This window comes from Elephas maximus, chromosome X (genome assembly GCF_024166365.1).
Source record: "Elephas maximus indicus isolate mEleMax1 chromosome X, mEleMax1 primary haplotype, whole genome shotgun sequence".
NCBI classification, from domain to species: domain Eukaryota; kingdom Metazoa; phylum Chordata; class Mammalia; order Proboscidea; family Elephantidae; genus Elephas; species Elephas maximus.
In genome coordinates, this window is record NC_064846.1 from 178,958,528 (window position 1) to 178,983,463 (window position 24,936).

The 24,936-nt window shown below is 48.0% G+C and overlaps 3 protein-coding genes across 3 annotated transcripts in view; 1 reads left to right on the forward strand and 2 right to left on the reverse strand.

The window, feature by feature from the left end:
• Positions 1-24,936, reverse strand: part of LOC126068551 (zinc finger protein 91-like) — a 146,171-nt gene that overhangs the window by 104,617 nt on the left and 16,618 nt on the right.
• LOC126068559 (zinc finger protein 124-like) overlaps positions 1-24,936 on the reverse strand; it is a 146,149-nt gene that overhangs the window by 48,168 nt on the left and 73,045 nt on the right. The gene's annotated exons all lie outside the window — the stretch shown is intronic.
• Positions 16,192-23,021, forward strand: LOC126068557 (glycogenin-2-like). The gene is made up of 2 exons (XM_049871224.1): positions 16,192-16,334; positions 22,856-23,021. The coding sequence occupies exons 1-2, from the start codon at positions 16,206-16,208 to the stop codon at positions 23,015-23,017; spliced, it is 291 nt and encodes a 96-aa protein (XP_049727181.1). The 5' UTR covers positions 16,192-16,205; the 3' UTR covers positions 23,018-23,021.

Genomic DNA, 24,936 nt, shown 5'->3' on the forward strand with positions numbered 1-24,936 from the left:
ATATATATATATATGTATACGATAATATATAGAGAGAGTTGGAATCAACTCCTCAACAGGTTTGGTTTTTTTTTTTTTTTAAGTCATTCGGAGAGGCCCGGGGGGGTGCGGGGAATGGTCTGGTCTCAGCCGTGGTCACATGTGGACCCCATTAGCTAATGTGACCCTATACATATATACGGAGCCCTGGTGGCGCAGTGCTTAAGAGTTTGCCTGCTAACCAAAAGGTCAGCAGTTTGAATCCACTAGCCACTCCTTGATAACCCTATGGGATGGTTCTACTCTGTCCTATAGGGTCACTATGAGTCAGAACCAACTCGACAGCACTCAACAACAACAAAATATATATATGATCCTATATAGGGTCATGGAGCCCTGGTGATGTAGTGGTTAAGAACTCGCTATGATCCTATATAAACAAGCAAAAAAACCAAACCCATTGCCATCAAGTTGCTTCCGACTCACAGCAACCCCACAGGACAGAGTAGTATTTCTAAGCAGTGGCTGGGGGATTTGAACTGCTGACCTTGTGGTTAGCAGCCAAATGCTTAACCACTGTGCCACCAGGGCTCCTACTGGTATTTTCCTCTAGAGGGAGACAAAAATTTTGTAAGTGTCACATCCAGAAACTGCGCCCCACGGGGGCAGTGGCAGGACTGGAGAGCCCTCCTAAGGTGTTCTACTCAGCCCAGGCCCGTGGCCTTCTCCAGAGGGGGATTGGAAAACTTTTTCAAGAGGCACGTGTGACAACCGATACAAACTCAGACGCGGCTGTGCCCAGCACCTGACCAGACCCCACCAAGCAGGGGGCTTAGGCACCTTCTCAGGGAGCACCTCCAGACACGGCCCAAAGCAGGACCGTGGCCTCCATGGCTGGCCAGGCTAGGCCTGGCCTTCACAGGGGAACTTAGAAGTGTCTTCCGGAAGTCCGTCCAATGCCCAGGCCCTAAGCGGCTCATTGGGTGCACCTGGGGCATCTTTCCAGGCCTCCCTGGTTGGCCTGGGTCTGCTCCCCCTAAGGTGGGAGGGGGGCTTAGAAAACATTGAGAGCCACATCCTCAATCTGGTCCCACACAGGGCCATGGGCAGGCTAGGGGGTTCCTCCACGATCATTCCTCTCTGGCTTGGACCAGTCCCAGGCTAGTGAGAAGGACTCAGAAAACTTTTCTGTTAGGAGTCTTAAAATCTGCCACCCAAGCAGGACCAACACCAGGCCTGGTTCCCCCACACCCAGCTTCCCTCCTGGCCTGGTCTGTGTCCCCTCTCAGAGTGAAAGAATACAGTGACCAGGGCCCAAGAGGGAGTTGGCTGAGGACTGCTCACACTCCTCAAGCCACACTGGCCCACCCAGTCTGGTCCACACCACTGGAGGAGATTAGAAACATTTTTGGTGGGTGCCTTCTAAGACCAGACCACCGGCCCTAGGCCTCCCTGGCTGGCTCTGGCCTGTCCATACCAGTGAAGGGGGACTTACAAATACTTTAGGGGCTCCTCCTATGACTAGATCCAGTGAGGGACACGGCCTCCCTGCACCTCCTCCATGGCTACTACGCAGTTCTCCCATCCGGAAGGAGACTTGGAAATATTTTCAAGAGGTGCACCCATCAAATAGGCCCCACATAGCACCAAGGCTAGGCCGGGGCAACCTACTTAGGCTGCCCTGTTCTACTCCGACTGGTCCTGGCCTCTGGACGGGGCTTAGTAAACTTTCGGGGGGAGGCCTTTTAACAACTATGGAATCAAGACCCTGCCTGGTGATGCCCTCCTGGGGCCTCTCTGACCAAGGCTGGCCTCCACTACCAGAAGGTGACTTAGAAATGTTTTGGGAAGATGCTTATTGAGTCTAAGCCCCTTCTGGGGCCATGACCTGGGCAGGACACACTCCCCAGACACCGTTGGCTGGTTCAGGCTGGTTCTCTCCTTTGGATAGAGAGAAAAATTGGCAGGCAGGCACAGTCAGTGACATGGTTTCACCACGGCCAGGCCTTTCTTGCCGGCCAAGGCCTATGCTCCCCGCTGAAACAGTTTTGGGAGGTTCGTCCTACAAGTGGGTCCACAAGGACTGTGGCCGGAACCAGGGCACCTTCTCCTGGGCTCCTCGTCTGGCCTGGGCTGGTCCCAGACTAGGATTTGGACTTGTCAACATTATTCAGGGATACCTGCCATACCCAGGCCCTATGTGGGACCACAGAATGGTGTGGGCAGCCTCCCTGAACCTCCCAGGCTGGCCCATGCTGGTCCCTGCCACGGGATTGAGACTTAGAAACATTTTCAGGAGTGTTTGTTAGGCCATGTTGCATGCTGGACAATGAACAGGCTCACGGCACTGACCTTGAGCCTTCACAGCTGCCTCTGCTGGTCTCGGCCACTACAGAAGGACATAAACTTTTCAGAGGTGTTCCCAATGCCCAGGGCTCACAAGGGATAGCATCTGGGTCCCTGGCACCCTCCACAGGCTTCCTCGTCCAGCCCAGGAAGCTGTCCCCCCATTTGGGGGGGAACTTGAATACCTTGTAAACGGGCACATGTGCAACAACCAGGCCCAAAGTGAGGGTCAAGCATGACTCAGTCCAATCCTGCCACCAGAGGTTCTTAGGAGACAGGACCCCCACACTGCTGTATTCTTTAGCTGGCCTCCTCCCCCACAGTGTTGTATTGAAAAGTCCTTTCCTTTGCACCTCCCCCCACCCCCCCCAGCTTTGCATTTGAATCCTGCTTTTGCTTGGAGGTTGTATGTAAACCCCATTGCACCTGCCTAGTACTAGTACCACTATAAATGTTGCTGACATAATATGTATGTATGAACTCCCTACTTGTAAACCCCTTTAAAAGTAGCCTACCTCTGTCTGGGGTCTTAAACGCTAGCGAGTGGCCATCTAAGATGCAGCAATTGGTGTCAACCCACCTGGACCAAAGGAGAAAGAAAAACATCAAAGACACAAAGTAAGTATGAGCCCAAGAGTCAGAATTGGCTACAGAAATCAAAGACTACTATCAGCCTGAGACCGGAACTAGATGCTGCCCAGCTACAGCCAATGGCTGCCCTGACAGGGAACACAACAGAGAACCCCTGAGGGAGCAGGAGAGCAGTGGGATGCAGACCCCAAATTCTAGTAAAAAGACCAGACTTAATGGTCTGACTGAGACCAGAGGGACCCGGGAGGTCATGGTCCCCAGACCTTCTGTTAAGCCAAGACAAGAACCATTCTCGAAGCCAACTCTTCAGACAGGGATTGGGTTGGACTACAAGACAGAAAATGATACTGCTGAGGAGTGGGCTTCTTGGATCAAGACACAGGAGACTATCTGGGCAGCTTCTATCTGGAGGGGAGATGAGAAGTCCGAGGAGGACAGAAGCTGGCTGAATGGGCACGGAAACACAGGGTGGAGAGACGGAGTGTGCTGTCTCATTAGGGGGAGAGCAATTAGAAGTATATAGCCAGGTGTATACAAGGTTTTGTATGGGAGACTGACTTGATTTATAAACTTTCACTTAAAGTACAATTAAAAAAAAAAAAAGTAGCCTGCCTGCCCGCCCTTGGCCAGTAGCCTTGGCAACAGTAAGCACCATTTCCTTGTAAAAAGAAATAAAGGTGTCTTTTCGTTCTCTCACCTCGGTCTCTCCTTTATTGGCCAATAGGAGTAATGCCAAGTAAGATCCTGAGTTTCCACGTAGTAATCCACGTCAAACAAGGGGTGGTTGACAGGCTGGGGCCTCTTTTGCCCAGACTTCCCTGGTCAGCTCCGGAGGTCAACTCCTCTGCATGGAGACTTTGTAAGGCATTTGGGAGGTGCATCAAGCCACTGGGCTGCGCATGGGACCCGAACTAGGCTGGGGAACCCTCCTTGGGCCTCTGGGCCTCCTGGATGGTCCCTCTCTTTAGAGAGAGACTAGGAAAAAAAAAATTTAAGAGCACATTTGTTAACCAGGCCCCACGAGGGGCTGCAACCAGGCTCAGTGTCCCCACCCCAGGCGTTCCTGGCTGGCCCAGGATCCTGCCTTGATTCCCACTCTGGGAGGGGATTTAGAAACGTTTTCTGCAGGCACATGTGACATTCGGGGCCACGTGGGTGTCGGGCGCCCTGTCTACCCCGCCCCGTTTAGCCCGGCCCAGCCCAAAACGCCGGAATGCAACTTAAAAGCCTCTGCAGGCAGAGCCGCCAACCCGGGCTTCCAACTGGTTCAAACCGGCTCAGTCCTGGCTGACAAAGGGAAACAGGAAGAGACCCAAAGTTTTACCATTTGGCAGATTCGGCTTTGTACGGGGAATGGGAAAAATCACACATCGAAGCCCTGGAATGGGAGACTTGGAAGAGGCGTCGTGAGCCCTTTCAGGAGCCTGATGCGTGAGATTGGGTTACTGGCAGGATTGAGCGACATTCAAAGCAGCACCGTTAGCCGCCATCTTTGAGCGGGGCGCCGCCATCTCTGAGCGGGGCGCCGCCATCTATGAACAGGGCAACATGGCTTGAGACTGTGCTCAAAATCCAGGGCAAGAGATGTGGTTGCTATGCAATGGATGCGCTGCCCTTGTTGTCCAAGAGAGAAGTTAATAAGTTTCTAGAAGGGTTCAGACCTGTAATTTTTCCCGTTCCCGCTATCTTTCCAGTTCACGCTAATTTAAAAAAATTCAAATTTCTTTCAGGGACACTTCCTCGGGCCTGACCGAACCGGGCAAAACCACTTTGAAGCCCTGCGACCAACAACTGGGTCCATAGGGGATCGCGGACGGGAAGGCCGAATCACCCTCCACAGTTATTCCTGGTTGGCCAAGTCCAATCCCCTTCAGTGGTCAAACCCAAACCAAACCCAGGCCCAGGCCGGTGTCTCTTCGCGCCCCGCCTGAGCGCCTCCTAGAGTCCCCAGCCCTCAGCGTGTTGGCGCGCTCCTGGTGGCCCGGAAGTGGTGAGGGTCCCTGGAGCGAGTCTTCTCTGAGGGCACACAGGTGTGAACCTACAGGCTTCAAAATGTGCGTGCACATTCACCCATCAGGTGCTCTTAAGACACGTCTTGAGTGCAAAACAATAGCCAAGTGTGAAAATGAATACAAAACCAAATAATTACCAACCTTGAAAGAATCTCGGGGATGCAAGAATAAACTTGAAATGGTACTAAACCTTCAAAAATAATTTTGGTTTTATTACTGAAAACCTTCATGGAAAAATTGTGACTTTATTTAAAAAACAAAAAAACCAACTAAGCTTGTTGCCATCAAGTCAATACTGACTCATGGTGACCCCATGTGTTAAAAGAGTAGAACTGTTCCATACGGTTTTCTTGGACATTATAGCACAGGAGGAGCCCTTGTGGCACAGTGGTGAAGCACTCGGCTGCTCACCAAAAGATTGGCAGTTCGAATCCACCAGCTGCTCCTTGGAAACCCTATGGGGACAGTTCTACTCTGTCCTGTAGGGTTCCTATGAGTCAGAATCGAATCCACAGCAATGGTTTTTCGTATAATGCAGGAATAATCTTTTCTCCCCCCCCCCCGCCTTTTTTAATCGTACTTTAGATGAAGCTTTACAGAGCAAACCAGTTTCTGATTAAACAATTAATACACAGATTGTTTTGTGACATTGGTTGCCAACCCCACGGCATATCGTTCCCAATTACCAGCTTTCCTTTTCCCTCCTGCCTTCCACCCCTGCCCCTAGGCTGGTGTGCCCCTTTAGTCTCATTTTGTTTTATGGGCCTTTCCAATCTTTGGCTGAAGGGTGAATCTCAGGAGTGACTTCATTACTGAACTAAAAGGGTGTCTGGGGGCCATACTCTCAGGGTTTCTCCAGTCTCTGTCAGGCCAGTAAGTCTGGTCTTTTTTTGTGAGTTAGGATTTTGTTCTACATTTTTCTCCAGCTCTGTCCACAACTGTGTATTGTGACCCCTGTCAGAGCAGTCGGTCTTGGTAGCCGGGCACCATCTAGTTATACTGGACTCAGATTCGGACTGGTGGAGGCTGTGGTAGTTCTGGTCCATTAGTCCTTTGAACTAATCTTTCCCTTGTATCTTTAGTGTTCTACATTCTTTCCTGCTCCCAAAGGGGGTGAGACCAGTGGATTTTCCTAGATGGCCGCTCACAGGCTTTTAAGACCTCAGACGCTACTCACCAAAGTAGAATGTGGAACATTTTCTTTATAAAGTATGTTATGCCAAGTGAGCCAGATGCTCCCTGAGGAATAATAACTTTTTTAGGAAGAATTATTTGTGCCAAATGTCACAGTTTTTATGGTGAATGGAGGCTCATCTTCAACAGAGGAAGGTAGAGACACAAGAAGCTTATTGCCAGCTTTCTTCTGCTGGTGCTGAATCCCCCATGCCCAGTACACAGTAGGTGCTCAATAAATATTTAAGGAAATAAAGGGATGCACGTGGGACTATGCCCCTTTATCTGGGCACACACCCGTCTGCATACCTGCACACACACATGTAGGCACATTTACACACCCAGACACAGACGCCATGTTGACTCAGCGTGCAATCACTCAGTTCTTCAATATGCCAGGACTCCAGACACAGTCAAGTACCAGAGAGGCTAGCCCTTGCCCTCATGGAATTCCCAGTCAAGATGGGAAGACAGACATTAAGCAAATAGTCGATTGGTTAAAATTGGCTTGGATGTGGCATCGGGTATGAACGGAGCCTGGGGTTTGGAGAAGCCATACTGGAGGAGGAGACACTGTGACCTCAATACTCCCCAGCATGTTTTCTCCTTTTTCAAAATGGGCGACTGAGAGCTTGACATAACTAACACCATGATGACCCTGTAAGTTCTTCTTGCTCGGACTGCCCCCTCCTTCACATACCTGTTAATGACTTTGTTTTGACCTAATGTTGATGACTTTGTTCTTTGTTTGCTCTGATGCAAACAACTTTGTTTTGTTCTGTCCAACTACCTGTGACTTACAAGCCCCCACAGGAAAATCAGATCCCAGGTATCTGATATGTATATCTATAATCTAAAGAGCTTTTTGTCACTATTTTGTAATGAATAACTCCTCCAGCCAGGCCATCCGTGGACTACAAAGACACTTTTAAGCCTTATAAAATTCTATATAAGCCCTAATGTATAATTGCTCTTGAGGACTCCATGGAGACAGTCTGTGTTGCTGCCGGGTCCCCGTTGATGTATACATCTCCTTAATAAACTTTCTCCCTCTTTCTGACTTGGAGTACAGTTCATTGGCTCGAATGATCCAGGGTACGGACCCTAATTGGGTAACAACACTGCAGCTCATGTCTTGATGGAGAAGCAGGACTTTTCCAGCCAGAAAAAGATAATAATGAACAACCACTAACACCTGCAAGGAGCCAGGCACTGTTCTGTTAATGTATGCATATGAACCCAGTCAACTCTCATACCAGCCCTGCAAGGTGGGGCCCACCATCACAACCATTTCACAGATGAGAAAACTAAGGCGCTGAGCATTTCAGAGCACTGCCGAAGGTCACAGAGGCGGTAAGTGGCAGGGCCAGGAACTGCAGCCAGAGCGTCCATTTCCAGAGTTTGCAAAACAGTCTGCAAAGGAGCAGTTGTTAGCAGGAGAAAAATCAAGAGGGTGGCATCTTGGTAGCCAAGTGCATAGTATGTGCAGGAGGAAGTGACCCAGGGTGTTGAAGGCTCCTCAGGGCCCAGGATATGGAGACCTGATGCCGTCAAGTTGATTCTGACTCATAGCGACTCCATAGGACAGTAGAAATGCCCCATAGGGTTTCCAACGAGCCATGGCTGGATTTGAACAGCCATCCTTTTGGTTAGCAGCCAAGCTCTTAACCACTGTGGCACCAGGGCTCCGGATATGGAGGAGGACTGAGAAATGTCTGCTGGAAGGCCCTCAGCAACATGGTTTAGAGTGTTTTTGGTGAAACAGCAGTGCAGGAATTGAGTGGGTAGGTGAGGACGTGGAGGTGGGGTAGGTAGAGGACTCTGAGGATGTGGTTGACAGGAAGGGGGACCATAGATGGGAGAGATGACACAAGGTTCTGTGCTGACAGGCCCCCAGTCGCAGGCCGTTTGCAGAGGTTGCCCCAACAACTCCTGGTATGTAAAATAATGGCCACACCCCCATAGATGTCCTCATTCCCAGAAACTGTGAATACCCAAGGTTCCATGGCAAAACGGAAGTAAACCTGCAGATGGAATTAAATTTGCTAATCAGGTGACTTTAAAACAGGGAGATTATCCTGGATTATCCGGCTGGACCCAATATCCTCACCAAAAACCAAAACCTGTGGCCGTTGAGTTGTTTCTGGCTCACAACAGCTCTATAGGACACAGTAAAACTGTCCCATAGAGCTTCCAAGGAGCGGCTGGTGGATTCCAACTGCCGACCTTTTGGTTAGCAGCTGAGCTCTTAACCACTGTACCACCAGGGCTCCAAAATGTCGTCACAGGTGTCTTAGTCATCTAGCGCTGCTGTAACCGACATACCAGTGGATGGCTTTAACAAAGAGAGGTTTATTCTCTCACAGTAAAGTAGGCTAAAAGTCCAAATTCAGGGTGTCAGCTCCAGGGGAAGGCTTCCTCTCACTGTCAGATCTGAAGGAAGGTCTTTCTCGTCAATCTCCCCCTGGTCGAGGAGCTTCTTAGGCGCAGGGACCCCGGGTCCCAAGGACACGCTCTGCTCCCAGTACTGCTTTCTTGGTGGTTCGAGGTCCCCAACTCTCTGCATGCTTCCCTTTCTTTTTATCTCTTGTAAGAAAGCACACACACACAGACACACACAAAACCCTGTGGGGCACAGTTTTGCTCTGACACACATGGGGTCGCCATGAGTCTCAGACAACAAGGCACAGGTTTTGACCTCATTATTCCACCCCAGCTTCCTACTTGGGCTCGAAAATTAATTTATGCAGCATTGCTGCCACCTACTGGCCATTCATTGAATTTCTGACGGTGGCTTTTTTTTTTTTAAGTGAAAGTTTACAAATCAAGTCAGTCTCTCATATAAAAATTTATATACACCTTGCTCTATACTCCCAGTTGCTCTCCCCCTAACGAGACAGCACGCTTCTTCCTTCTACTCTCTATTTTCATGTCCATTCAGCCAGCTTCTGACCTCCTCTGCCCTCTCATCTCCCCTCCAGACAGGAGCTGCCCACATAGTCTCACGTGTCTACTGGATCCAAGAAGCTCACTCTTCATCAGTATCATTTTCTATCCCATTGTCCAGTCCAAGCCCTGTCTGAAGAGTTGGCTTTGGGAAAGGTTCCTGTCTTGGGCTAACAGAAGGTCTGAGGTCCATGAGCCCCTGGGTCCTTCTACTGCGGCTTCTTTTTCGGGGGCGCTCAGGTGAACGCAAAAAGTTTCAGCTCGAGTACAAACCTAAATGTTAGAGGTTCGAGCCCACCCAGTAGTGCCACAGAAGAAAGGCCTGGCAAACTGGTTCCATTAAGATTACATCCAAGGAAACCCTATGGAGCTGGTCTGGTCTGTCACACGTGGGGTCACCATGACTTGGAATCCGTTGGGTGGCTACGGGTTATTTTGGTTCAGAATCCAGGCCGAAAGAGACTGTTGATTTCCCAAATTACTATACTTGTGCCGGAGCCCTGGTGGCGCAGTGTGCAAGATCCCGGCTCCTACCTAAAAGGTTCAATCTCCCAGGCGCTCCTTGGAAACCCTATGGGGCAGTTCTACTCTGACCTACGAAGTCGCTATGAGTCGGAATCGACTCGATGGCCACCGGTTTTTGTTTTTATACCTGTGGAAGAATGGGATACTGGCTCTCCTTATTCCAACTTTTGTGTACATAATCATGGCAGTGTCAATGGCCAGGTGACTGTTTCCAGAAATAAAGTTGGATGTCTAACTAAATGAATGTGCTAAGAAAAAAATTTTCAGTTTAGTATCTTCTCAGCAAAGTGTTTTGTCTTGCAGTACGCTGGGCAAAGAAACACTGTGGTTCATGAAAATATTACGGTTGACACTTCTTTTCCTTTTATGATACGGGTGGTTGTTTTTACTGCTGTTCACAGTGCATCTCGTTTTATTTGTAATCTTTTTTTTTTTTTTAATAACAGTATATTGTGTTTTCAGTGGAGATTTACACGGGAGTTTAGGTTCCCCGTTCAACAGTTTCTACACAAGTTGTTCAGTGATAACGGTTACATTCTTCACAACGTGTGAACCTTCTCACTGTTTTCATTCTGGCTGTTCTGTTTCCATTAGTCTAGTTTCTCTGCCCCCTTACAGTCTCATCATTGTTTTAAAGTCATTGTTGACTGTCTGGTCTCATGTAGATGACTTGATTACATTAAAAAAAAAAAAAACCTAAAAAATACAATGTACTTAATAATTCTATTGCTGATAGACATTTTATAACTTTGACTAATACGAGTGATCTGCAGAAAAGAAAAGAGCAGTAGCTAGAAAAGGACATCATGGTTAGTAAAGAGGGGACCCCTCAACCATGGACTCAGACATGCCAACGATCGTGAAGAGGACTCAGGACTGACCAACATTTTCTTCTGTTGTACATGGGGTTGCCATGAATCAGAGCCAACTCAACTGCAAATAACGATGATAACCCACGCAAACCCAAATTCATCAGCCCAATGCCATCAAATTGATTCCAACACATAGGGACCCTATAGGACAGAGCAGAACTGCCCCACAGGGTTTCCTAGGCTGTACATCTTTACTGGAGCAGACCACCATGTCTTTCTCCTGCACAGTGGCTGGTGGGATCGATCCGCCAACCTTTCAGTTAGTAGTTGAGTGCTTAATCACTGCACCACTAGGGCTCCTTACAATGACAACAGGATACACTCAAAGAATACTGAATATACCATGGACTGACAGAGGAATGAACAAAATCAGTCTTAGGAGAAACACAACCAGAATGCCCCTCAGAAGTAAGGATGGCAAGACTTTGGTTCCCTTACTTTGGACACGTCATCAGGAAAGACCGATCACTAGAAAAGGACATCATGGTTGGTAAAGTGGGGCTCGGTGAAAACGAGGGAGACCACGTGTGAGACGGATTGACACAGTGACCTCGACAATGGACTCTGGCATACCAGCAGTCATGAAGGTGGTGCAGGACCGGGCAGTGTCTCATTCTGTTGTACTTGGTCGCCATGTGTTGGGGCTGATGCGATGACAACTGGTTTTGGGTTTACTGTTGTCTCAGTTACCTAGTGCTGCTATACCAGAAATACCACACATGGATGGCTTCAACAAATGGAAGTTTATTCTCTCACAGTTGAGGAGGCTACAAGTCGAAATTCAGAGCACCACGTCTAAGAGAAGGCTTTCTCTCTGTGTCGGCTCTGGGGGAAGGTCCTTGTCCTCAGTCTTCCTCTAGTCTAAGAGCTTCTCCGCACAGGGACCCCAAGTCCAAAGGACGTGCTTTGTTCACTCCCCGGCTTCACTCCCGTGCTTAGCTTTCTTGGTGGTTTGAGGTCCCTCTCCTCTCTGCTAACTTCTGCCTTTTATATCTCAAAAGAGATTGACTCAAGATACAACCTAATCTTGTAGACCCAGTCCTGCCTCGTGAAAGTAACTGCCTCTAATCCTGCCTCATTAGCATCATAGAGGTTAGGATTTACAACACACAGGAAAATCACCTCAGATAACAAAATGGAAGAGAGCCACACAATACTGGCAATCACAGCCAAGTTGACACACATTTTTTGGGGGGGTACACAATTGATTCCGTAACACTGGTTCGGCCCTATAGGGCTGCTGAAAACTCTTCTCAGCTTCTCAGCCTTTAGTTGCCGCAAGACCAAGTAAGCTGCCAAGTTTCAGGCTCAACTCTTCCGCTTGTCCTTGAGATCTTGACTTTCAAGTTTCTGCCTCCTTGGTGACTCCAGTGCATCACGATATATATACGTATACATTATTTTTTGTCCAGCCTTTTGATTTGTTCTTGGCAACAGAGTCTACAAGAAGCAGTTTAGCCAACTGCAGTAAATAGAAAATCCTCCTTCCGTTGTTGAGATGATTGTGACACTCGTATTTTTAGCGAGTACCACCTCCTGCTGTGATCACGTTTGCAACTTTATAGCCAGTAATGCAAAGTAGTGCTTCCTTTTCATTTTTTTTTTTATATGTATCACTGGGTCCTTTATTTCATTCCACATCCATTGTGGTTTCATATCCCTACATAATTTGGGGTCATTACTTCCTCTCTCAGATTAAGTACTTCCAGACAGAGACTACTGCTTTTCAGCTTCTCTCCGTATTTCAGCCTCTGTCTCCGCTGAGCCAAGAGTCTCCTTCTACAGGATTTTCAAGTTCTCAGTCTCTTCTTTCTAGACGACCCGAACTTCAGGCTGCCTCTCAGGGAGTGAATCCGTGAAGAGCTTATTATCTGGGGGTAAACATAAATGCAGTTTGAGGAAGTCAGATTGTATACAAGCACATCCACGCTGTGCGGGTGACGACCCCATTTATGCTAGTGACGACCCCATTTGTGCAGAGTAGAGCTGTGCTCCATCGAGTTTTCAAAGTGGTGGCCTTTCAGTGGCAGATTGCCAGGCCTTTCTTCTGAGGTCCTCTGGGTGTGTTATGAACCATCAACCTTTCAGCTAGTAGTTGTGCGCTTAACCTTGTGTGCCAGCTAGGGACTCCTACGCACATTCATAGGCCTTCCAAAAATGATTTTAAAGTCTGACTTTGCGCCGTAAAAACACATTGCCGTTGAGCCCGTTCCAACTCATGGTGACCCCACGTGTGGCAGAGTGGAACTGTGCTCCACAGGGTTTTCACTGACTGGGTTTTCAGGAGCAGATCAGCAGGCCTTCCTTCTGAGGCACGTCTGGGTGGACTCGAACCTCCAGCCTTTTGGTTAGCAGCTGGGCATGTTAGCTATTTGTACCACACATAAAACCCACACCAAACCCACTGCCGTCGAGTCGATTCCGACCCATAGCGACCCTATAGGCACCTCTAGGGGAGCTCAAACCACCAACCTTCCCACTAGTAGTCAAGCACTTAACTGTGCGTGCCACCCACGGACTTCTATGCGCATTCATATACCTTCCAGCAGAGGGTCCCAGACAGAGCAGGGGAAAAACGAAGAACAAAATTCAAGTTTACACACAAACCCCAAAAAATAGCAGACTGTCTGGTCTGACAGAGACTGGAGGGGCTCCTGACACGATGGCCCCCGGACGCCCTGCTAACTCAGAACTGAAGCACTCCTGAAGTCCACCTTTCAGGCAAAGACTAGACAGATCTATAAAACAAACAGTAACACCGGGTGGCACGAATGGTTTGCGCTCAGCTACTAACCTGAAGGTTGGCAGTTTGAACCCACTCTGCACTGCCACAGAAGAAGGGCCTGGCAAGCTGCTCCTATAGATTACAGCCAAGAAAAGTGCCCTGTGGAGCAGTTCTCCTCTGTCACAAGGGGTCATGCGTGGGAACTGCCTCCATAGCAGTGGCGTTTGTTTTGCATCCAGCACGGTGGCTACTTTTCTACCTCCCTCGGGAGAACTGAAGGAGTCTTGGTGGCACAATGGTTAAAGCGCTCCGCTGCTAACCAAAAGGTCGGTGGTTCAACTCCCCCCGCTGCTGCACAGGAGAAAGACGGTGGCAGTCCACTTCCATTACAGCCTTGGAAACCCCATGGGGCAGTTCTCAGGTTGCTGTGACTTAGAATCGAGTTGTTGGCAACGGATTTGGTTTGGTTTGGTTTCAGAACTGAGAAAAGAATCAGTAGGGTTGTTTTCCTGGGGTTTCATTCTCTTGTGAAACCCCCATTGAGGAAGGCTTGGGGGTTTGTTCTTCACATGGCCAGTGGGGAAAGAGAAAGTAGGAAGGGCATTCCTTTCCCCCTTCCCAGTGTCGTGGTGACCCCCAGGACACCTGCTCCTGTTCCACTGGGAGAATCAGCCTCATAGCCGTACTTACGACTACAAGGAGGCTGAGAAGTAGACTCAGGTGTGTGCCCAGGAACGGGCAAACACAGGTGTTAGTGAGCCTTTCGCTCTCTGACGTGTTGTTGTTGTTAGTTGCAGCCGAGTGCATTCCGACTCACGGCCGCCCCATGTTTTCCGGACTAGAACTGTGCTCCACAGGGTTTTCTTGGCTGTGATCTTTATGGAAGCAGATTGCCAGGACTTCCTTCCATGGTGCTGCTGGGTGGGTTTGAACCACCGACCTTTAGGGTAGCAGCCGAACGTAAACCGTTTCCACAAGACCTACTCAGCATCAGGCTTCCTTTGCATCATGGAGGCAGAAACCAATAGATGGGGTGTTTTCCGTTGAACTGCTTTTATTGGCATGAAGGTTGCGGCTGACCTGACTTTATTTAACCTGCCTTTGCTCTCTTATCTTTGAAACAGGTGATAGGTCGCCCTGAAATGGAGACTTCTGCTGGAGTAGCGCGGCCCCGTTTCACCAGCCTTCCCCCAGTTCTCAGACTTCACAGAGGCTGAAATGCCCTTGGTATATCTCCGTGATGCTACTTAAACACATCTCTGTCCCTCCTTCCTTGTTTTCTCAGCTTGTCTATGCCCGATAAATACCAAGGAAAGCGTTGCATCCTACGTCCTTTCTGACTAGTCTTTCCTCAGAGAGTAGCGTGTTATCACTCATTCACTTCTTACTGTCCACGAGGATAAGGTTACTGGTTGTCCATCCAAAGAGTCCCCGGGTGGTACAAACGGTCAACACGCTTGGCTGCTAGCAAAAAGGCCGGAGATTCAAGTCCACTAGGAGGCACCTCGGAAGAAAGGCCTGGCGACCTACCTCTGAACTATGAGCCACTGGAAACCCTGTGGAGCACAGTTCTACTCTTGACTCCCGTGAGGTTGCCATCAGTCAGGGCTGACTCCAGGGCAGGTCGTTTGGATTTTTTGGTTTTCATCTATTCAAACTTTTTTTTTTCCTTCATATTACCATTGTATTTCATGTTGGTCATCTGGCCGTTTGCTCCTTATTTTAAGAAGTAGAAAGTAAAAAGATATAATGTCAATATGCCATGTTTATCTCACTAAATTGTTTTGTTTTTTTAATCGTGGGTGGGATTTTTCACCAATATCTAGAATCTGTATTTAAGGATGAGGAAGTTTAATTAAAAAAAAAAAAATTCACCCCCAATGAATCTGGGCTTTCATTGCTGCACGTTGTCTGATGACAGACTCTACAGATACCTTTACTCTCAGTGACAACCAGTTAAAACAAAAACAAAACAGTTGCCGCGGCGTTGACACCAACTCATGGTGGCCCCCACGTGTGTCGGGGGGTAGAGCTGGGCTCCACAGGGTTTTTGGTGGCTGATTTCTCAGAAGTAGATAACCAGGCCTTTCTTCAGAGGCACCTCTGGGTGGACTCGAACCTCTGACCTCTGTTACCAGCCGAGCACCTTCACTGTTTGTACCACCAAAGCCACTCCTCTAGATGCACGGTAACTTCTGTCTTACGGAGAAGAATCTACCCATTTAACCTCTACTATCAAAGGCTTTCACTGCCTTTTCTGTTTCAGAAGTTGCTGTATGTAGAGCCTCTTTTTCCTTTGAACATCCAAACTGTTCTGGGGAAATGATTTATATCAGACACCCCCCCACAAAAAAAAAACCTGCGGCCAAGTGGACTCTGCCTCATGGCGCCCCCATGTGTGTCAGAGTAAAAACTACACTCCATAGGGTTTTCAGTGGCTGTTTTCAGAAGCAGATAGCCACCCCTTTCTTCCGAGGCACCTCTGGGCAGAATTAAACCTCTGACCTTTTGGTTAGCATCTGAGCACACTGACTGTTTGCATCCCCACGGGCTAGCTTTGATAAACTTCCTAAGAACTTTCAGCATCTCATCTTGCATAAGACATGGTGTGTGTGGCTCAGGGGAAGCTAGGAGTTGCGCAGCAAAGCTCTTTTGATCTCCCCAGAGAAGACTAGCTAGCGCAGCTGATTAATTTTGGAGAAAAATATCTCTCTGTCTTTTGGGCTGGTGATCCCTGGATGGTGCAAACAATTAACGCACTTAGCTGCTTACTGAAAGGTTGGAGGTTCGAGTCTGCCCAGAGGTGCCTTGGAAGAAAGGCCTGGCAATCTAGTAACTTTGGAGGTTCGAGTCTGCCCAGAGGCGCCTTGGAAGAAAAGCCTGGCAGTCTACTTCTACAAGAGCACATCTATTAAAAAACCCTACAGGGTGCAGTTCCAGTCTGACACACATGGGGTACCTTGAGTAGGAGTCAACTCCAGGACGACCAGTCCCTGGGTTGGTACTGAAGTCCCTGGAGCCTAATGCAGATTACTGATGGAGCGGTTATGTCTTTGGCAGCCAGTGGATAAAGCTGAGAGCAGCCCAGAGGAGGACAACTTGGAACCCTGGCAGGACCCCCGTGTCCAGACCCCAAAGGACCCAGCTCCGCAGGACACATTGCAGGTGGTATCCAAACCCCTGTCCCTCCTGATGAAATCTCTTTGCCATCAGCACACCGTGGGGCTGCAAGCATACATGGCACACTAACTCAATTTCAGCCCTGCTTGATGGAAATAAGAGCCGCCTGTATCTCTGGCCTCCCTCTTTCCGTCTGTCTGTGGTCTGTCGGCGTTTGGCTGGAATGATTGGTCTGCTCTGTCTCCTGCCCACGGCTCTGATAATCCTGCAGTGCTCACCCTAGAAAGCTTCTCTGCAAAGGTTATTTACGTGGAAGCTGACTCACGGCCATTCCTTTTCTGAAATGAAGAGAATCCGAGCTGTGAAACCAAGGGGTGGGGAGGAGGGAGGTGAACATTTCGATCCAAACCCAGGAGCACTCAGTGGTCCTGTCTTTAAGAATACAATGAAAGACACCTGCTTCCTGCCCAGTGCTCCTCTGGGAACAGGTGTTCCCGTCTCAGACTTCATTTTGTCCTTGGATGCATTCGATGACAGCCATGGCTCATGTCTTCTTTGCCCCCTAACAGGGATCTCCTGAGGCATATTGGTTTCTACGTAATCGTAAATGGAAAATAGTCAAAGGCTATTGGTGGGAAAGTGGAGTCCCTGGGTGTCACAAACAGTTCAGCACTCGGCTGCTAACTGAAAGGTTGCTCGCTCGAGTCCACCCAGAGGTGCCTCGGAAGATGGGTCTGGCAATATGCTTCCAAAAACTCAGCTGCAGAAAACCCCCATGGAGCACACAGTTCTGCCCCTGACATGTGGGGTTGCTGAGAGTCAGAGTTGGACTCGACGGGAACTGGTTTTCTGATGGCTCCAGAGAGCTTCTCAGAGAACAGCGTGGCCAGGTTTCAGCTCTCCAAGAGAGTAAAGAATTCCTTAAAGCCTTTTCAACAACTGCAGCTGGTAAGGTGGTGTGGGAGGAGCCCCGGTGGAACAGCGGTTAAGTGCTTGGCTGCTAACCGAAAGGTCATTGCTTCGAACCCTGCCAGCAGCTCTGCAGGAGAAAGACCTGGCGATCTGCTCCCGTAAAGATGACAGCTTAGAAAACCCTATGGGGCAGTTCTACTCTGTCACACGGGGTTGCTATGAATTGGAATTGACTTGATGGCACTCAACAACAAAATGACAACAACATAGTGAACTCGTCTGTCGACAAACTAGCCTTCCATTTGAAGAGGTATCCAAAATGTGTACCTTGACATGTATATGCAGGATACAAAAAAAAAAAACAAAACCATTGCCCTGGAGTCCATTGAGACTCATAATGACCCTAGAGTGAGCGGCTGATAGATTTAAACTGCCAACCTTTTGGTTAGCAACTGTGGTCTTAACCACTGCACCACCAGGGCTCCGTGCACAGAATAACCCACCAGAAATCATGGAATTTATATTCTCAGAGCACAAAGAGGAATCATGGCAGACCTCACATTCACAGATTTGCCCTATAGTAGATTGGGACCTTGGTTAAGTTGGTTGACTTCCCCCCAGTATCTCTGAGATACAGACAAGCTCCCCACCACAGAGAGCTGGGGGGATAGGTCGGATAGGGGGTCTCGAGGAAACCCTACTTAGGGCCTGATTTGTACGCTCGGCTACGGTCCCACTGCCGGTCTGTTCTTAGTGGATGACACCAAGAGTGTCGTAGCTCACTGAGGCATTGCCATATACATGGAATCCTACCCCAACCGGCCTGCTCGTGGCTGGGAAGGCAACCTGCTCTCGTCGTCTGTCCATTTAACCAGGCCCTTGGCCATACTCCTACCCCTGTATCATGGAACATCCCAAACTAGCATCTCGTTTAACAATCTGTTTCACAAAACCAAAGGCCACTTGGTTTGTCGGATTCTCCTTTTCATCACGACTGGTTCAGTCACCACAGTGTTTTGGGACGAGGACTAAGCAGGGCTGCTGTGTGTATCGTCGATTCCAGAATTTTCACCATGAGCCTAACTTAAACCATGGCTCTAAATCCACACTTCTTTATTGTTGATGTTGTTAGGTGCTGTCTAGTCGGTTCCGACTCATAGTGACCCTATGCACAACAGAACGAAACACTGCCCGGTCCTGAGCCATCCTAACAATCATTGTTATACTTCAGCTCATTGTTACAGCCACGATGTCAATCTACCTCATTGAGGGTCTTCCTCTTTTCCACTGACCCTGTACTCTACCAAACATGATGTCCTTCTCCAGGGACTGATCCCTCCTGACAACATGTCCAAAGTGTGTAAGACGCAGTCTCACCATCCGTGCTTCTAGGGAGCATTCTGGTTGTACTTCTTCTAAGACAGATCTATTCATCCTTTTGGGAGTCCATGGTATATTCAATAGTCTTCGCCAACACCACAATTCAAAGGCGTCAACTCTTCTTCGGTCTTCCTTGTTCATTGTCCAGCTTTCACATGCATATGATGCGATTGAAAATACCATGGCTTGGGTCAGGTCCACCTTAGTCTTCAAGGTGACATCTTTGCTTTTCAACACTTTAACGAGGTCTTTTGCAACCGATTTGCCCAATGCCATGTGTCATTTGATTTCTTGACTGCTGCTTCCATGGGTGCTGACTGTGGATCCAAGTAAAATGAAATCCTTGACAACTTCAATCTTTTCTCTGTTTATCATAAGCACAGTGGTTAAGAGCTTGGCTGTTAACCAAAAAGTCAACAGTTCGAATCCACCAGATGCTCCTTGGAAACCCTGTAGGGTAGCTCTACTCTGTCCTGTAGGGTCATTATGAGTTGAAATCGACTTGACGGCAACGGGTTTTTCCATACTTCTTGGGGGGGAGAAATGTGATGCTAACCTGAAACAGAATTTTTTCTTTTGTTTTGTTTTTTAACCCTTGCTATTTCCTTAATCAATGGGATGGCTATATTTAGATAGAATGTATGATGGTCTGTGTAGAAGGCAGAATCTTAACTGTGAAAACAGCGGAGCAAAAAATAAGTGGAAAAACGAGTGTGTGCCCAGTGGTATCCCCCAAAAAATCCACTGCCTTCGAGTGGATTCCGACTCATAGCAACCCGAGAGGACAGAGTAGAACTGCCCCATAGGGTTTCCAAGGAGCACCTGGTGGACTCACACTGGTGATCTTTTGGTTAGCAGCCATAGCTCTTAACCACTACTCCACCCGTGAACTGTAATTCACGTAGCTAGTGTCCATCATGGGTTACTCGATCGGCTGCTAACTGAAAAGTCAGTGGTTCAAACCCACCCAGAGGCTCCGTGGGAGAAAGGCCTAGAAAACCCCATGGGGGCAGTTTTACTTTGTCACATGGGGTTGCTAGTCGGAACTGATTTGACAGCACCTAACGACAGGCCTTTTGTAAGGAGTCCTGGTGGTGCGATGGTTAAGCACTCGGCTGCTAATCGAAAGGTCAGCGGTTTGAACCCACCAGCGACTCTGCAGAAAAAAGACCTGGCGATCTGCTCCCGTAAAGACGACAGCGTAGAACACCCTATGGGGCAATTCTACCACGTCACCTGGGGTCGTCATGAGTCAGAGTGGACTCAACAGCAGAAAACAACTAAGTGTCCAGCACTGACCATCTGGGGAAAGCCTTGTCAATTTTAGTGTCAAACGTGTGTCTGTGTGAGTCTGTTATTACTGCCAATATGTATTTTTGAAAGTCTTTTTCTAATGTGTAGTAAGAAGTTTTTAAAGCAAATGTGTTTATTTTTGTGGACTCTCTTGAATACTAAACAGAAGTAAGGTGTGTGTGTGCTTCAACACCTGCATATTTATATATCATATGTGGAGCCCTGCTGGCATAGTGGTTAAGAGCTCGGCTGCTAACCAAAAGGTCGGCAGTTCAAATCCACCAACCGCTCCTTGGAAACCCTATGGGACAGTTTTACTCTGTCCTGTAGGGTGCTATGAGTCAGAATCGACTTGACGGCAATAAGTTTTTATCACTTAAGAATACAGAAGCCTGGCCATTGAAAGAGGAAATTGTTTAGCTTATCTTGCTGTCCCGGAAGCCCTGGCGGCAGAGAGGTTAAGTGCTATGACTGCTAACCAAAAGGTCAGCAGTTCAAATCCACCAGGCGCTCCTTGGAAACTCAATGGGGCAGTTCTACTCTGTCCTATAGGGTCCCTATCAGTTGGAATCAACTTGACAGCAATGAGTTTGGGTTTTTTTTTGCCATCCAATTCCAAACAGTATAGGTTTAATTTACATGAGGTGAACATTTTCTTCCTTTAACACAGCTTGATTATTTACCGTGATACAAAATTAAGGTTTTGGTGAGTGGAAATATTAAATCAATTGTGCGTGTGTGTGTGTGTGTGTGCGTGTGTGCACAAAATGGTTAATCCCACAGAAATCAGGAGGTGGGTCAGCGGCGGATCACTGGTAGAATTCTCGCCTTCCATGTGGGAGACCCGGGTTTGATTCCCAGCCAGTGCACCTCGTGTGCAGCCCCCACCCGTCTGTCAGTGGAGGCTTGCCTGTTGCTGTGATGCTGGACAGGTTTCACTGGAGCTTTCAGACTAAGACTAGGAAGAAAGGCCTGGCACTCTGCTTCCAAAAATGAGCCCATGAAAACCCTACAAATCACAACAGTCTGATAAAATACTGACTAGGAAGAAAGGCCTGGAGATGTACTGCTGAAATCTACCCAGCGTAAACCCTGTGGAGCACAGTGGTCTGATCCAGGATCCATCATGGGGATGATACAGGACCAGGCAGTGTTTCGTTCTGTTATGCATGGGGTCGCTGTAAGTTGGAGACTGACTCAGGCAGCTCACATTAGAAATTAAACAGCAATTCTCAGGAAAAATGTGAACATATCTACAATGAATATATTTTATAAAATTTCAAAGAACGTGCGCAAAAAGCATCTTACATTAGGTTCAGTATGTATTTTGTTGAAGAAAAAGTGCTGCTGGTTGCAGGCTCTCTCTGAGAACTGACCGTCCTTTATGGCCACCGGCATCTCTAGGGTTGGGGTCACCCCCCCCATGGACCTCCTCCCATACCAGGCTATACAGAATCCTTACTCATGTTTTTCGTACTGATGTTACTCGTGAATCTTAATTCCCGTATATCACTCCTTGTTTTCCTTTAATTACTACTTCGTTCTCAAAAAAGTTGTTGATTTAGGTTCACAAATACTAATTACCACAGTATCGTAGCTAAAACACCAGAAAATTTGACAAAATCAGCGACTATAAAACATGAGCGACAAAAACAGCGCGTGCCTGTAGCGTGTGCAGATGAAACCACTGGATTCGAGGCGTCATTGTAATTGAGTAATAGTGACAGTTCTGACCGGAGGGCATTAGAAGTTCACCAAAGTACATTAGCATAGAGTTTTAGTTTTGTAGGTATATTGATACATGTAAGCTGGGCTTACCAAAAATGTTTTTGTTGTTACAACTAACTGCAGAGATTTGTTTCCAATTGTTCTTTAGATGAAGGTTTACACAACAAACAAGCTTCTCATTAAACAATTAATACATATATTGTTTTGTGACATTGGTTGTCAAACCCATAATGTGTAAACGCTCTCCCTTCTCAACCGTGGGCTCCCTATTACCAGCTTTCCTGTCCCCTCCTGCCTTCTAGTCCTTGCCCCTGGGCTGGTGTGCCCCTTTAGTCTCATTTTTGTTTTATGGGCCTGTTCAATCTTTGGCTGAAGGGTGAACCTTAGGACTGACTTCAGTACTGAGCTAAAAGGGTGTCTTGGGGCCATATTCTCAGGGTTTCTCCAGTCTCTGTCAGGGCAGCAAGTCTGGTCACTTTTTTTAAGTTAGAATTTTGTCCTACATTTTACTCCAGCTTTGTCCAGGATGGTCTATTGTGATCTCTGTCATAGCAGTCAGTGGTGGTAGCCAGGCACCATCTAGTTGTGCTGGACTCAGTCTGGTGGAGGCCGTGGTAGTTGTGGTCCACTTATTTTACTTTAGATGAAGGTTTACAGAGCACATTAGTTCTTAATAAACAATTAATACACATAGTGCTTTGTGACGTTACTTGCCAACCCCACAATGTGTCAACATTCTCCCTTTCTTGACCTTGGGGTCCCTATTACCATCTTTCCTGCCCCTCCTGGCTTCTAGTCCTTGCCCCTGGGCTGCTGTGCCCCTTTAGTCTTGTTTTATTACATGGGCCTGTTTAATCTTTGGCTGAAGGGTGAACCTCAGGAGTGACTTCAGTACTGAGCTAAAAGGGTGTCTAGAGGCCATACTCTCGGGGTTTCTCCAGTCTCTGTCAGACACGTAAGTCTGGTCTTTTGTTGCTGTTGTTAGAATTTTGTTTTACATTTTTCTCCAGCTCTGTGCAGGACCCTCTATTTATAAAAAATGTCTGCTGCAACACCGCACAAAAGTTTTAGAGGCAGTCATTTTGGTGTTACCCCCTCTGATGGCGTCACCAGGTGTGGTGCACTCCCCCCACACCCCCCTTGTGAAACCACTGTTCATGGAATCGATTACTGAGCAGACGGATGCTGTAGACACATTCCATTCAGGGGTGGACAGTGCCAACACCCCTCTTCTGTCGGCTTCTCTTCCGCAGGTCGACCTGGCCGTTTCTGTCTCCGAGATCTCCATCCGGGAAAAGGTCAGAGAACTGAGTCCGGAGGAAGAGCGGAAGAAATGGGAAGAGGGACGTATTGACTACCTGGGCAGGGATGCCTTCGCTCGAATTCAGGAGAAGTTGGACCGCTTTCTGCAGTGATCTGTGCAGCTCTGTGTGTGTGTGGGTGTGGATGCCTTCGCTTGAATTCAGGAGAAGTTGGACCGCTTTCTGCAGTGATCTGTGCAGGTGTGTGTGTATGTGTGTGTGTGTGTGTGGTCAGAGACTATCTCGTTGCCATGGTTCTGTTACTCGGACATCTCCTGTCCTAAAGGGAAACGCTGTTAAACCACGTGCCTCTACTTATGGTCGACCAACTTGAGTGCCTAGGAAAATCACATCGGAAATAAAAAAACCCAGCCCACTGCTGATCCGAGTGACAAACAACCTCCAGGCTTTCCGGAAAGGCCGAGTCTGTCTTTTCACCTGTGGGCAGAGTGAGCAGGAGTGAGCTTCTAGCAGAGTCCCGGCAGGGCTTCCCTGGGTGGCACAAATGATGAAGTGCTTGACTCCTAACTGAAAGGTTGGAGATTTGAACCGACGCAGAAGTGCCTGGAAGAAAGGCCCGGCAGTCCACTTCTGTAAACCCCATGGAGCACAGTTCTACCTTGACACTCATGGGGGCGCCGTGAGTCAGAGATGACTTCATGGCAACATTTTTTTTTTATGTGTAGTTAAACATTTCCCTGCAAATTTCCTTCTGCCCCTAAGCTACTGACACTTGTCCATGTATTCCGTATGTTGAAAACCGCAGGGAATAAAACGTCTGCTCCTTTAGGGCTAAGTTAGCATCCAGACGTCCTCTTTGACTGACGCTCATTTAGTCGCGGTGAAGCATGTCTGAGAACCACCATGGTGGCTGTCCTCTCAGCTCTGAAATCCTTCAGGATTCCCGGTGCCTTTGATGGGAACTCAACTTGGGAAATGCCAGAGAAATCTGGAAGGATGATTTTAACAGGCATGGTGGTGATGTAATCTCGTCTCAATTTACTGACTGGTTTAGAAGCACTCAGGGGCTTACCCTAAATGATTCTGGACAAGAGTCCCTCGGTAGCACAAATGGGTAAACGCTTGGCTGCTCACCAAAAGGTTGGAGGTTCGAGTCACCCAGAAGTGCCTTCTAAGAAAGGCCTGGCAATCTACTTCTGGGAAATGGCCCACTGAAAACCCTGTGGAGCACATTTCTACTCTGACACAACATGGGGTCACCATGAGTCGGAATCGACTCAAACGGCAACTGGTTTTAGTAGGATTACTGTATTTTTATGAAAATAATGCCGCAACCTGTAAAAAAAAAAAAAAGGGCATAGCAGCGCCTATGAAACTGTGTCAGGGTGGAGGAGGGCACGGCTGGCAAACACAGAAGGCACGCATTATTTTGATAAAAATACAGTACGTGGTCTAGTTTGCCTTGTCGGAACTTCATTTTTAATTACACCACCCAGAGGCACCTCGGAAGAAAGGCCTGGCAATCTACTTCCAAAAAATCTGCCATCGAAACCCTATGGAGCACAGTTCTACTCTGACATACATGCGGTCGATATGAGTCAGAATCCACTCCACGGCAAGTGGTTTGGTGTGGCTTTTTTTGTTTGTTTTTAATTTCAATCAACAGCTCACTCATAGTAACAGGACTTGGAGACGTTCTTCATTTAAAGATAAGCCAATCTGTGGTCAATTTGATGGCAATTTGGTTGGTCTAGCTTGCTATCTCTCAGCCTCACTACCTCAGTCTAAATGACCTTTGGAGCCACTGTGTTCTCCAAGCCGTTCAACCCAGCTCTCACAGGAGAATTCTCCGTTTTATAAGGCAGGACACTTTATTCCACAGGGGAGCCTCGTCTTCAGAAATATCCTATTTTTCTGTGTTGATGACATACTGTGTTGTAACATCTCATTGGGCCTCCAGTTCGCAGCCACAGCCATTATAATCGAAAACGGAAATCAGCATAACAAAGAGAAGGAAGTGTGATTTGCAAAATTAAGTATGAGTCCTTGGGTGGTGGAAATGGGTAAGCCCT

Coding starts and splice junctions, on each gene's coding strand:
- LOC126068557 (XM_049871224.1), top strand. CDS start 16,206: ATGGAGCGGTTATGTCTTTGGCAGCCAGTGGATAAAGCTGAGAGCAGC. Junction 16,335..22,855: donor CTCCGCAGGACACATTGCAG/GTGGTATCCAAA, acceptor TCTCTTCCGCAG/GTCGACCTGGCCGTTTCTGT.